The 11,707-nt window shown below is 59.5% G+C and overlaps 1 protein-coding gene across 1 annotated transcript; it reads right to left on the bottom strand.

Moving 5' to 3' along the window:
- Nucleotides 1-1,433: 1,433 nt before the first annotated feature.
- TALDO1 (transaldolase 1) lies at nt 1,434-11,263 on the bottom strand. The gene is made up of 8 exons (XM_061202323.1): nt 11,120-11,263; nt 7,393-7,516; nt 4,645-4,752; nt 4,287-4,418; nt 2,357-2,532; nt 2,075-2,272; nt 1,735-1,880; nt 1,434-1,635 (listed from the first exon to the last, which is right to left on the bottom strand). The coding sequence occupies exons 1-8, from the start codon at nt 11,214-11,216 to the stop codon at nt 1,603-1,605; spliced, it is 1,014 nt and encodes a 337-aa protein (XP_061058306.1). The 5' UTR covers nt 11,217-11,263; the 3' UTR covers nt 1,434-1,602.
- Nucleotides 11,264-11,707: the final 444 nt, after the last annotated feature.

Consider the following 11,707-nt stretch of genomic DNA (forward strand, 5'->3'; position numbering starts at 1 on the left):
CAAAGGAAACCAGACAGATATGAAAAATCCAAAAATTCAGAGTGGATCGGTCGTTTGTGGCTGGGAATGGGGGCAGATCGGGGGACAAGCATGCTCTAAGGTGCTGGCTACACAGGGCTGTACCTGTGAGCAGGTGGGCTTCATGTCTGTCACTGGCATCCACGGCCTCCATCCTGAGGCCCCAGGCCAGGCAAGATGGTGAGCTGAGACCTCCAGGTCCTCCTAGGACACAGCCCTTTGATCACCTCAGGGGGAGGGGGCTGCAGGAAGCCTTAGCCCCCTGACCCGACCTGGTCAGGCAGCTGGGGGGCTGGGGGCGAGAAGCCCTGCCCACCTCAGCAGGTCCCTGTGCTGTGGCACCCACCCCCACCGAACCCAAGACCACCCCCTCAGCACCAGGATGGGTGGGGCAGCCTGGGCAGGCTAGGTGGCCCGGGGTGGCGCCTGTCCCCAGAGCCCTGCCTGCTCAGCACTGCCCCTGCCTTTGGGGAGGGCGGCAGCTGCAGAACCACAAGTCCCAGCCACCTGCTCCAACCCCAGCAGACGGGGGTTCCGGGAGCCCCACTCACTTGCAGGGAGCCATGGGGAACAAGCCCGGCCCAGCAGGGGCCCCCAGGGCAGGGGTGGGGGGCACAGGGGCTCCCCGTTGACCCTCAGCCAGACCCAGGGCAGCGTCCCACAGGCCTGTCCTGACACCTGGCTCCACTGGTGCAGACCTGGAGGGCCAGCCGGGGCCCCTTCCACCCACCTCGTGCTCCCAGGCAGTCTCACCCAGACCCTGCGTCGTTCCCCCCCCCCACCGCTTCGCTGTTCCAGGAACAGAGGCTGGTCCCAGGGGAGAGGAAGGGGCTCCCCTGTGGACCACCCATCACCGCCCCCCCACCAACCCCTTCCCAGTGCAGCACACCTGTCGCTTGAGAAGTCCAGAGGGTGCAAGTAAAGTGTCTTCACAAGCTGTGCCCTGCCTCTGCTCGGGGTTTGAGGTTTGGAAGCCCTGCTCAGCACACGCTACGCTGTCCCCACAAGGTGGCGCCATCGCCCCACAGGAACCCGGGGCCTGTGGCAGGTCCCGGCTGTGCCTCCGCCCCAGGGCAGCGTGGAGAGGCTCAGGGGCATGGGGGCCGTCCCGACAGCAGGAGGCTCTGACGCAGAGGCTCCTTCCTCTCTGTGGGCCCGGCCCGCGCACAGCTCCAGAGGGCCCCTGGCACCCTCCCACCCAACTCCGCAAGCACAGCCTACAAGCCCCGGGGCCGTCGGGCTCCAGACACAGAGGAAGTGCTCAGGCGGGTCCCCGCCTTCTGTGTCAAGGCTCCCAGAAGCAGGTGAGGGGCTGTCACCCCTGCCTGGAGGCCCCCAGGGGGCTCTTGACCCAACCCTGCCTCCATCGGGCCAGGCTGCAGCCAGCGGAGGGGAAAGGAGGCACACACGGGAACGAAAAGTGACGCCTTTAATGCGCTGAGCAGAATTTTACATAAAATCGGAAATCTGTGATTCATCCCCGCTCCGATTAGTAAAAAAATCCAAGATTCGTCGCAATGCATGTGCAATTAGGCCCCAATTCAAGGTCGGCGGCATATCTGCGGTCCAGCCTCAGGTGCCAAGCTATTTTCCGTTCTCCGCGCTGAACATTCGTTCCTAGAGACGGGCGGTGTGTGAGCCGGTGTGCCGTCCCCTCCCCCCCCCCCCCCCCCCCCCCCGGCCAGGCCCCTCCCGACCGTAACCCTGGGCTCTCACCGTCAGCATCCGCTCCAGCTTGACAGCATCCGCGGCGAACCTGCGGATCCCGTCCGAGAGCTTCTCCACAGCCATGCGGTCCTCATTGTGCAGCCAGCGGAAGGCCTTCTCGTCCAGGTGGACCTTCTCCAGGTCACTGGCCTGGGCTGGGGGAGAGCACGCGCCGGGGCCTTGGGCTCAGAGCCGCCCTAAGGCCCCTGCCTGGCGCGGCCCCCATGGCAGGTGGGCTGGACAGCAGGTGAGTGCAGGCTGGCCCTGCGGCTCTAGGCTCCACACCCTCAGGTGACGGAGGCACCGGTGTCCCCATGGGGGCCTTGAGCGGGGCGGGGGGGCTTCTTACCTGCCTTGACCGAGAGCGTGGGCACCAGCTTGCTGTGGTCCTTGAGCAGCTCCCCCAGGAGCTGGGGTGAGATGGTGAGGAAGTCGCAGCCTGCCAGGGCCTTGATCTCGCCCGTGTTGCGGAAGGAGGCGCCCATGACGACGGTCTCGTAGCCGAACTTCTTGTAATAGTTGTAGATCTTGGTGACGCTATTCACTCCTGGGGGGACATGCCTGGAGCTGCCACGCCCGCCGCCAGGAGCTGACGGCGCGGCCTCCGCCCCCGCCTCAGAGTGCTACTCACCGGGGTCCTCCAGGGGCTCAAAGGACTTCTTGTCCGTGTTGGCCACGTGCCAGTCGAGGATGCGGCCCACGAAGGGGGAGATGAGTGTCACCCCCGCCTCGGCGCAGGCCACGGCCTGGGCGAAGGAGAAGAGCAGCGTCATGTTGCAGTGGATGCCATGCTGCTCCTCCAGCTGCCTGTGGGCGGGGGGAGGGCGGCATGAGCAGCGGGGACACAGCGAGAGATTCAGTAACCGAAAAGGCAGGAACAGGGTCGCCCCACCCTCGTTAAGAACAACTCTGGGGGCTTCCCTGGTGGTGCAGTGGTTAAGAATCCGCCTGCCAACGGAAGGGACACGGGTTCGAGCCCTGGTCCGGGAAGATCCCACATGCCGTGGAGCAACTAAGCCTGTGCACCACAACTACTGAGCCTGCGCTCTAGAGCCTGCGAGCCACAACTACTGAGCCTGTGTGCCACAACTACTGAAGCTCACGAGCCTAGAGCCTGTGCTCGTCTACAAGAGAAGCCACCGCAATGAGAAACCCGTGCACCACAAAAAAGAGTAGCCCCCGCTCGCCACAACCAGAGAAAGCCCACGCGCAACAAAGAGCCAATTCAGCCAAAAATAAATAAAATAATTCAAAAACAAAACAAAACAAAAAACCCTCCAAAAAACTCTGGAGGAACTTCCCTGGTGGTCCAGTGGGTAAGACTCCACGCTCTCAATGCAGGGGGCCCAGGTTCGATCCCTGGTTGGGAAACTAGATCCTGCACGCATGCTTCAACTAAGAAGTCCGCAGGCCTCAACAAAGACCCAGCATAGCCAAAAATAAATAAATAGATATTTAAAAACAAAAATGTGTGGAGTTGAAATTAGTTCGTTTCACTAAAAAAAAACCCAAAAAAACTCTGGAACATTCACCAGGGCTCTCTCTCTCTGGCTAGTGAGTTGTGGGTGACCAGAACTTCCTTCATCAAACCGACAATTCAAAACAGGGACAAAGGCGAGAGGTTCCCTGAGAGCCACAGACCCGGTCCCTCACCTCGTCACGTCATCACCTCCGACCACAGCGCCATCCTGCCTCGGTCCCGCCCAGAGCCCGCGGCCTCCCGGCCCCACTGCTCCCCCTCGCCCTTCTGGGCCACCCTGCAGAAAGTCAGTCACCCACGTGACGTCCTGGGGTCGACCGTGAGAACAGGGCCCCGGCCCCACTCTGCAACAGCTGTGTCCCTGTCCCAACGGACAGCTCCAGAGGCACCTCTGCTGCCTGGCCGCAGGAAGGTGGTCACGAAGTGCAGCTGAGGGGGCACGGGGCAGCCTCGATGGCCGACACCATGACCATAGCACCAGCAACTCCGCCCTCCAGTGTGTGCCCACCAGAGATGGCAGCAGAGCTCGAGCACACGTGCTCACAGCAGCACTACCCTCGACAGCGCCGAAGGCAGGACAACCACACGCGCCTTGAAGGCCGGACGCAGAAAATGCAGTGTATACACACGGGCGAACAACAGCTTTAAGAGGAATGCAGCCCCGACACACGCGCGGCACGTGTGAGCCCTGAACACATGCCCAGCAAGGGACGCCAGACACAAAGGCCACGTACTGCGCGATTCCATCACGCGGACGAGTCCAGAACAGGCGCGTCCAGAGGCAGAAGGTTGCAGGAGTGGAACAGATAACACAGGGCCCCCGCTGGTGCACAAGGGGCGCTCCCAGGACAGCCGAGCATGGCCCTGCAGTGGGGGGGGGGGGGGGCGGCGCCAGAGCAGCTCCCTGTCTGCACCTGCTTCTACCTCCTCCGCACTGAGCACAGCTGCTGGGAAACGACTTATGTTCTGTACATGGAAGACGACATGAGGACAACGTGTGGCATCGCACGGGGCCTGCTCCCCGAGGCCCACCCGGGACGGGCAGAGTCCCCACCAGCTCCCTCCTCACGGGTACACTTACTTTCCAGCCTGGATTCCTTCCCAGGTGGACGACAGCTTTATCAGAATCCGGTCCTTGCTGATCCCAGCCTCCTTGTACAGGTCGATGAGGCGCTGGGCGCGGGCCACCATAGCATCCTTATCGAAGGAGAGCCTGCGGGGGCGGGGCCATGACAGGGGCGCCCAGCAGCCAGCCAGGGGGTGCGTGGCGTGCCCGGCTCGGAGCAGCTTAGCAGGACTGATATTCGAGCAGGGGCCGGAGGCAAGCAGCTCACGGGGATCAGCGGCCACGGCAGCACCTGGGCGCCACGTGGGGAGCCACGGACTGAAAAGCAGCTGCTGCCCTCGGCCCACGTCACCTGTCAGCCCTGCGTCCTTACCTTGCATCCACTTCTGTGGATACGCGGCCTGGAATTTTCTTCAGTATTTCTGCTCCAAACAGCACAAAAAGTTTATCAGTAGCATTTGTAATCTGTTCCTCTTGTGATCTGAAATTCCAGGGAAAAAATTAGGTTAGAAGCTTGTTAGATTTAAATGCACAGGATTCTACAAAACAAATTCTGTTATTCATTTCCCAAATTCTTTTCCCTCCATCTTTTTTCTTAAAATAATTTTTTTTAATTGTGGCAAAACACACATAGCATAAAACTTACCATCTTAACCTTTTTTTTTTTAACTTTGGCCATGCCACACAGCTTGCAGGATCTCAGTTCCCCGACCAGGGACTGAACCTGGGCCACGGCAGTGAGACTGCAGAGTCCTAACCACTAAGCCACCAGGGAACTCGCCCCATCTTAACCTTTTTTTTTTTTTTTTTAAATGAGGTTTGTTGGGGGTTTTTTTTAATTAATTAATTAATTTTTTGGCTGTGTTGGGTCTCTGTTGCTGTGCGCGGGCTTTCTCTAGTTGTGGCGAGCGGGGGCTACTCTTCGTTGCGGTGTGCGGGCTTCTCATTGCAGTGGCTTCTCCTGTTGCGGAGCACAGGCTCTAGGCACGCGGGCTCAGTAGTTGTGGCTTGCGGGCTCTAGAGCGCAGGCTCAGTAGTTGTGGCACACGGGCTTAGTGGCTCCACGGCATGTGGGATCTTCCAGGACCAGGGCTTGAACCCGTGTCCCCTGCACTGTCAGGCGGATTCTCAACCACTGCGCCACCAGGGAAGCCCTATCTTAACCATTTTTAAGTGACTAGTTAGGGGCACACTGTGGTGCAACCATCCCTGCCTTCCATTCTCCACGTTTTCATCCTCCCAAACTGAACCCCTTCATCTTTGGGGACTTGAACAAAACAGTCTTTCCAACCTCTTTGAAGCTGCCTGGGCAGATGAGTAAGGTACATGATGCTGTTCCAAAACGGACCAGAAAGATCTCCAGCCCGCGTGTCACGGGCTGGACACGGGAGCAGGGCCAGTCTGGTGATCACTAAGGGCACCAACTTGTCACCAATTCCAGGAATACCAAGAAGGGACAGGGAAGCAGCCAGGATTGGGGGGGGGGGGGGGCGCATGGTGGGGGCAGGGCGGCCCAGTGCATGGAGCAGCCGTCACACACACACCCGCACACCGCCTGACCTCAGCACACAGGACCGCCAGAAAGGGACAGGCCAGCCCAGCGTGGCTCCTGCCAGGGGTCACTGATCCCCGCAGGCTCACTGTCAGCTGAGCAGTCTCGCCCGGATGAAAATTTAACCTGACATCCAGCAAAGGCCGATCTACGGAGAGGAGAGCCGGTCTGCGCTCGCTGGCAGAGGCTCCGGGGAACCTTCTAGGAGGTGCAGAGGCTCCAGCAAAGGCCGATCTACGGAGAGGAGAGCCGGTCTGCGCTCGCTGGCAGAGGCTCCGGGGAACCTTCTAGGAGGTGCAGAGGCTCCAGCAAAGGCCGATCTACGGAGAGGAGAGCCGGTCTGCGCTCGCTGGCAGAGGCTCCGGGGAACCTTCTAGGAGGTGCAGAGGCTCCAGCAAAGGCCGATCTACGGAGAGGAGAGCCGGTCTGCGCTCGCTGGCAGAGGCTCCGGGGAACCTTCTAGGAGGTGCAGAGGCTCCAGCAAAGGCCGATCTACGGAGAGGAGAGCCGGTCTGCGCTCGCTGGCAGAGGCTCCGGGGAACCTTCTAGGAGGTGCAGAGGCTCCAGCAAAGGCCGATCTACGGAGAGGAGAGCCGGTCTGCGCTCGCTGGCAGAGGCTCCGGGGAACCTTCTAGGAGGTGCAGAGGCTCCAGCAAAGGCCGATCTACGGAGAGGAGAGCCGGTCTGCGCTCGCTGGCAGAGGCTCCGGGGAACCTTCTAGGAGGTGCAGAGGCTCCAGCAAAGGCCGATCTACGGAGAGGAGAGCCGGTCTGCGCTCGCTGGCAGAGGCTCCGGGGAACCTTCTAGGAGGTGCAGAGGCTCCAGCAAAGGCCGATCTACGGAGAGGAGAGCCGGTCTGCGCTCGCTGGCAGAGGCTCCGGGGAACCTTCTAGGAGGTGCAGAGGCTCCAGCAAAGGCCGATCTACGGAGAGGAGAGCCGGTCTGCGCTCGCTGGCAGAGGCTCCGGGGAACCTTCTAGGAGGTGCAGAGGCTCCAGCAAAGGCCGATCTACGGAGAGGAGAGCCGGTCTGCGCTCGCTGGCAGAGGCTCCGGGGAACCTTCTAGGAGGTGCAGAGGCTCCAGCAAAGGCCGATCTACGGAGAGGAGAGCCGGTCTGCGCTCGCTGGCAGAGGCTCCGGGGAACCTTCTAGGAGGTGCAGAGGCTCCAGGACTGGGTTGTGACTGTGGCTGCACCACTGCATAAACCGACCAGACTGAATCGGACAGTGCACTTAATGCATCTCACTCCAGCAGAACTGCTAAAACATAACAAAACGCCAGAAAGCAGGTCCACGGTCGCCAGGGCTGGGGAGACTGACTGCAAAAGCGGGGAGGGACTTCTGGGGTGGTGTCTACATGTTCCTGCAAATAAAACTCAACGAACTGTATACGCACAATGGGTATTGCCTGCTACGTGTAAATAACACGTCGGCTATTTCTTTCCTGACAAAAAGAAACAGGAAAGCAGACAGCATTCCCTCCCTGAGTCTAAGACACCTGAGAACTAAACTCAGGGAGGGAGGGAAGCGACCAGACCAGCTGAGGGCTGCTGCCCGGACCCGCACTCACCCGCCCAGCCTCCGGCCGTGGGCGACGGCCTCCTCCACCAGCTCCTGGTAGGCGGGCATCTGCGCCGCGGCTAGGATCAGGGACGGGTTGGTGGTGGCATCCTGGGGCTTGTACTCATCGATGGCTAGGGAAATAATTGTGGAAAGCAGGGAAGTAAGTGGAGTGCTCGCTTCCAGCCAGCAACCCGAGCCAACCCCTGTAAGCCCTAAACATGTAAACAGAGTCCAGCAAGTCTTCTGAGCCCGGGTGTGGCCGCACTTCACACGGAAGGCTGGCCAAGAGGCAGCTGCGTGCACAATGAGAAAGCGACGGAGACTGAAGTCAGGGAGCAGATGTGCCGAGGGCCCAGGGCCGCCCAGCGCCGGAGCAAGAAGGGAGGTGGCTGCCCGACAGCGTGGGCACCCAGGTCTGCATTCTCCTTTACCACACTAGCCCCTTCTTGGTAACCAGGCCAGGAAGTGCACGGAGTCTTGCGGCCCAGGCTCACGGGGTAGCGCAGAGCTCAGGTTCACCACCCTCAGCTTCCAGGCTTAGCTGGTTCAGTAAGCTGATTGGGCAAGTTAGTATCGTCAGAGTATCTTCTGATGACAAACTACAGAGATGGAGAACGGGAACAGGGAAGGGGGGCGGCTCTCAGGGCCGAGGGAGGTCTCTGTGGCCGGGGAACAGCTGTGTCCTACCCGTCCTGGTGGCTACAAGAACCTATGCACTATAAAACCGCCACAGGGTATGCCCCCTCCTCTGTGCAGGTGGAAACCGGTGGACATGGAGCCGGCCTGAAGCCTGTTCACGGTGTCATGCTAGTGCCAAGTTCCTGGTTCTGATGTCACACCACGGCCACACAAAATGTCACCACTGGGGGACAATGGGTGAAGGATTCATGGGACTCTATGGGCTAATTTTGCAACTTCCTAAAAGTCTATAATTATTTCAAAATGACAAGTTAAGAAAAAGTACTCTGGAGCAGAACTTACACAGATGTGTTAAAACCCAGAGTAATGCACTGAAAATGGTGCCTTTCATCATATAAAATTATACCTTGATAAAGCTGACTTTTAGCAAAATTAAAAACAAAACCAAGGGGGCTTCCCGGTTGGCACAGTGGTTAAGAATCCGCCTGCCAATGCAGGAGACACAGGTTCGAGCCCTGGTCCGGGAAGATCCCACATGCTGTGGAGCAACTAAGCCCGTGCGCCATAACTACTGAGCCTGCGCTCTAGAGCCAGTGAGCCACAACTACTGAGCCCGTGTGCCACAACTACTGAAGCCTGCGCGCCTAGAGCCCGTGCTCTGCAATAAGAGAAGCCACCGCGATGAGAAGCCCGCGCACCGCAACCAAGAGTAGCCCCAGCTCGCCACAACTAGAGAAAGCCCGCGTGCAGCAACGAAGACCCAACACAGCCAAAAATAAATAAATTTATTAAAAACAAACAAACAAACAAAACCAAGACCTATCTGGGGTCGACAGATGGACTGCAGACTCCACGGACCCTTAAACTGAATGCAAAACCAGGTGTGGGGCATCATTCTGGGAAGAGCAGCCACAGCTTTGATTGTATTTTCAAAGAGGCCCACGACTCCCCGAAGATAAGAACCTTCAGTTCATAAAGTGACCACAAACCGAATTTACAGGGGCTTCCCTGGTAGTCCAGTGGTTAAGACTCTGTACTTCCAATGTAGGAGGCCGTGGGTTCGATCCCTGGTCGGGGAAGTAAGATCCCACATGCCAGGCGACACGGCCAAAAAATAAAAATAAAACAAAAAAAAAAACAAATTTACAACTATGTAAGATTTATGGATACACGTTATCATCAAATGTATTTTTTAATAAAGTTCTTAACATTCACTTAGAAATCTTTTTTTTTTTAAATTTATTTACTTATTTATTTTTGGCTGTGTTGGGTCTTTGTTGCGGTGTGTGGGCTTCTCATTGTGGTGGCTTCTCTTGTTGCGGAGCACGGGCTCTAGGCGCGTGGGCTTCAGTAGTTGTGGCTCACCGGCTCTAGAGCGCAGGCTCAGTAGTTGTGGCTCACGGGCTTAGTTGCTCCGCGGCATGTGGGATCTTCCCGGACCAGAGCTCGAACCCGTGTCCCCTGCATTGGCAGGTGGATTCTTAACCACTGCACCACCAGGGAAGCCCTCACTTAGAAATCTTAAATGTCAGCACTTGGGTTTAGATATTTCTAAAAAGAAACAGGGGGGAAAAAAAAAAAAAGCAAGCATTCCTCAGGACCCCTCCCGCCTTGTTGGCCCTACACTGACAGAAGGTGTAACAAGACCAGCCATCCCGCGGCTGCTGCCTGGTGAGACCCGACAGGAAACAATACAGACCAGGGCTTTGTCAACTCACAAAGATGGGAAATATTCCATGCTAAGAAGGTGCAGAAATACATGCAGCTACTTTTCCAGCACCCTCTATCCTAGTGATGTCATTGCCAGAGGCCTGGATCAGGGAGGCAGGGAGGGGGTAGAAAGAAGACCGTGGCCTCCCGGGTGAGCAGGAGCTGGAATCTCCCAGGGCCCCCAGCTCTGACCAGGCGGGGACCTTCTGGCAGATGGTTTAAAGTACAGGTTGGACTCAAGCCGATCACTGTTTCCAGCTTTTACACTGAAGCAGCTAAACATGCTTACTCACTCTCCTAGGCTCTGCTAGATAAAGACTTACTCTTACCAAAGAGGAATTAAAGCCTGTTTCTCAAGTCACCATGAGAAAGCAGAAAAGAGAGGAAGTCCCTTCCGTACTGTGTGCCCCACAGCACTCACACCCAGAGAATTTCATGATCTTCCTGAACATCTTAATTGTTCATAGCCTAACAGAATGGAGGTTCACCTAGTCTGGGTTTCCACTGCAGAGGGAGGAAAAGCTAAGTCCCCCTGCTGCCTCCAAGGAACATGATTCAAAGCCAGGAAAATCTAAATCTGGGACAAGCTTTGCTTTCCTCGGCGCATGGGGTTTTATCCCCGCAGCTCCTTGGCCCAACGTGGTGAACGTCTAACTGGCCCGCACCCGGCCGCAGGCACCAGCGTGCTCAGCTGTCCCCTGGGTAGGGGTGGAAAGTGTGTGCAACACGAGGTTTCAAAAGCAGGTGGTGTCATTCGCAGTTTCTGGTCTTTCTGGGCCCAGAACTAACTCATGTTCCTGCTCAGCGGTCAACATTCGCGCAACAAAACTACCCCGTGTAACCACAAACGGTCCGCAGCTCCAAGGCGGACCTGGAGTCTCTCCCCAAATCAAAGCATTTGGACACTGACGCACTGGCGGCTCACGGCGGGCTCCCGCGAGCTACCAGCAGCGCGGAGGGGACGGCGGCCCCGGGCCGAAGGCGAAGGGGGGCTGGGCATGGGCGCCGAGGGCGGGGAGCGAGGGAGAAGGAGGGCGGGAAACGCGGGGGCGGAGAGCGAAGAGGGATCGGGGCACCAGGAACAGGGGGCCGGGGGCGGGGGACGAAAGAGAAGGGGTACCGGGAATGGGGGGGCGAAGGAGGGAGCCGAGTTGAAGAGCGCGGGAGGCGAGGGAGAAGGGAGCGGAGGGACCGGGTAAGAGGCGCCGAGGAGAACCGGGGCCGACTTCGCGGCCAGGGAGGCCTGGTGGCCCGGCCCGCCCCCGCCCCTCACTCGCACGCTCGCGCCCCCTGCACCTCGCCCCGCCTCCCCTCACCCCGGGGCCGGCCGGCGCTCGGCGCGCACGAAGCCCCTCTCTCGGAGCTCGGGGCCAGCGCAGCCTCACCGTGGAAGTCGCCAGTGTCGGCCACCACGGTGGTGAACTGCTTGAGCTGGTCCAGCGCGCTCTCCATCCTCTGCCGCTTCACCGGGGACCCGGACATGGCGAGCGGCGGCGGGAGCGGACGGCCCAGAATGCCCCGCGGGCCCTGCCCGCGTGCGCGGCCAATCCAAGCGCGGCGCGGGAGGGCGGGCCTGCGCGCCTGCGCCCGGGCGAGGCCCCGCCCCCAAGACGGCGCCCCGCCCCCCGGAGGAGTACCTGATCTGTGCGGCTGAGGTCTCCCGGGAGATGCGCCTCTAGGGCGGTGCCCCCGAAGAGATACGCCCCCCGGGGCGATGTGTCCCCAGGGCGGAACCCCCGGAGCGACGAGTCCCGCCGGGAGAAGCGTCCCGGAGACGGTGCCCCGCCCCCGGGGCGGTGCCCTGAGACCGTTGGTTTCCCCCGGAGGGATGCGGCCCCCCGCAGCTGTGACCCCGAAGTGATGGCCCCTTCCAGTGATTCACCCCTCCAGTGATGCGCCCCTCGGGGCAGTGATACCCGGAGTGATGCGCCCCCCCCGGAGCGGTGCCCCCCCTGGAGCGAAGCACCCCCTGG

Source organism: Eubalaena glacialis, chromosome 10 (genome assembly GCF_028564815.1).
Source record: "Eubalaena glacialis isolate mEubGla1 chromosome 10, mEubGla1.1.hap2.+ XY, whole genome shotgun sequence".
In the NCBI taxonomy this organism is placed as follows: domain Eukaryota; kingdom Metazoa; phylum Chordata; class Mammalia; order Artiodactyla; family Balaenidae; genus Eubalaena; species Eubalaena glacialis.

Excerpts from the sequence above, each read along its gene's own strand:
- TALDO1 (XM_061202323.1), bottom strand. The coding sequence starts at position 11,216 with ATGTCCGGGTCCCCGGTGAAGCGGCAGAGGATGGAGAGCGCGCTGGAC. Across the intron at positions 4,419-4,644 it reads TCCACAGAAGTGGATGCAAG|GCTCTCCTTCGATAAGGATG; the intron begins GTAAGGACGCAG and ends CCGCCCCCGCAG. Across the intron at positions 2,533-4,286 it reads GAAGGAATCCAGGCTGGAAA|GCAGCTGGAGGAGCAGCATG; the intron begins GTAAGTGTACCC and ends CCCCGCCCACAG.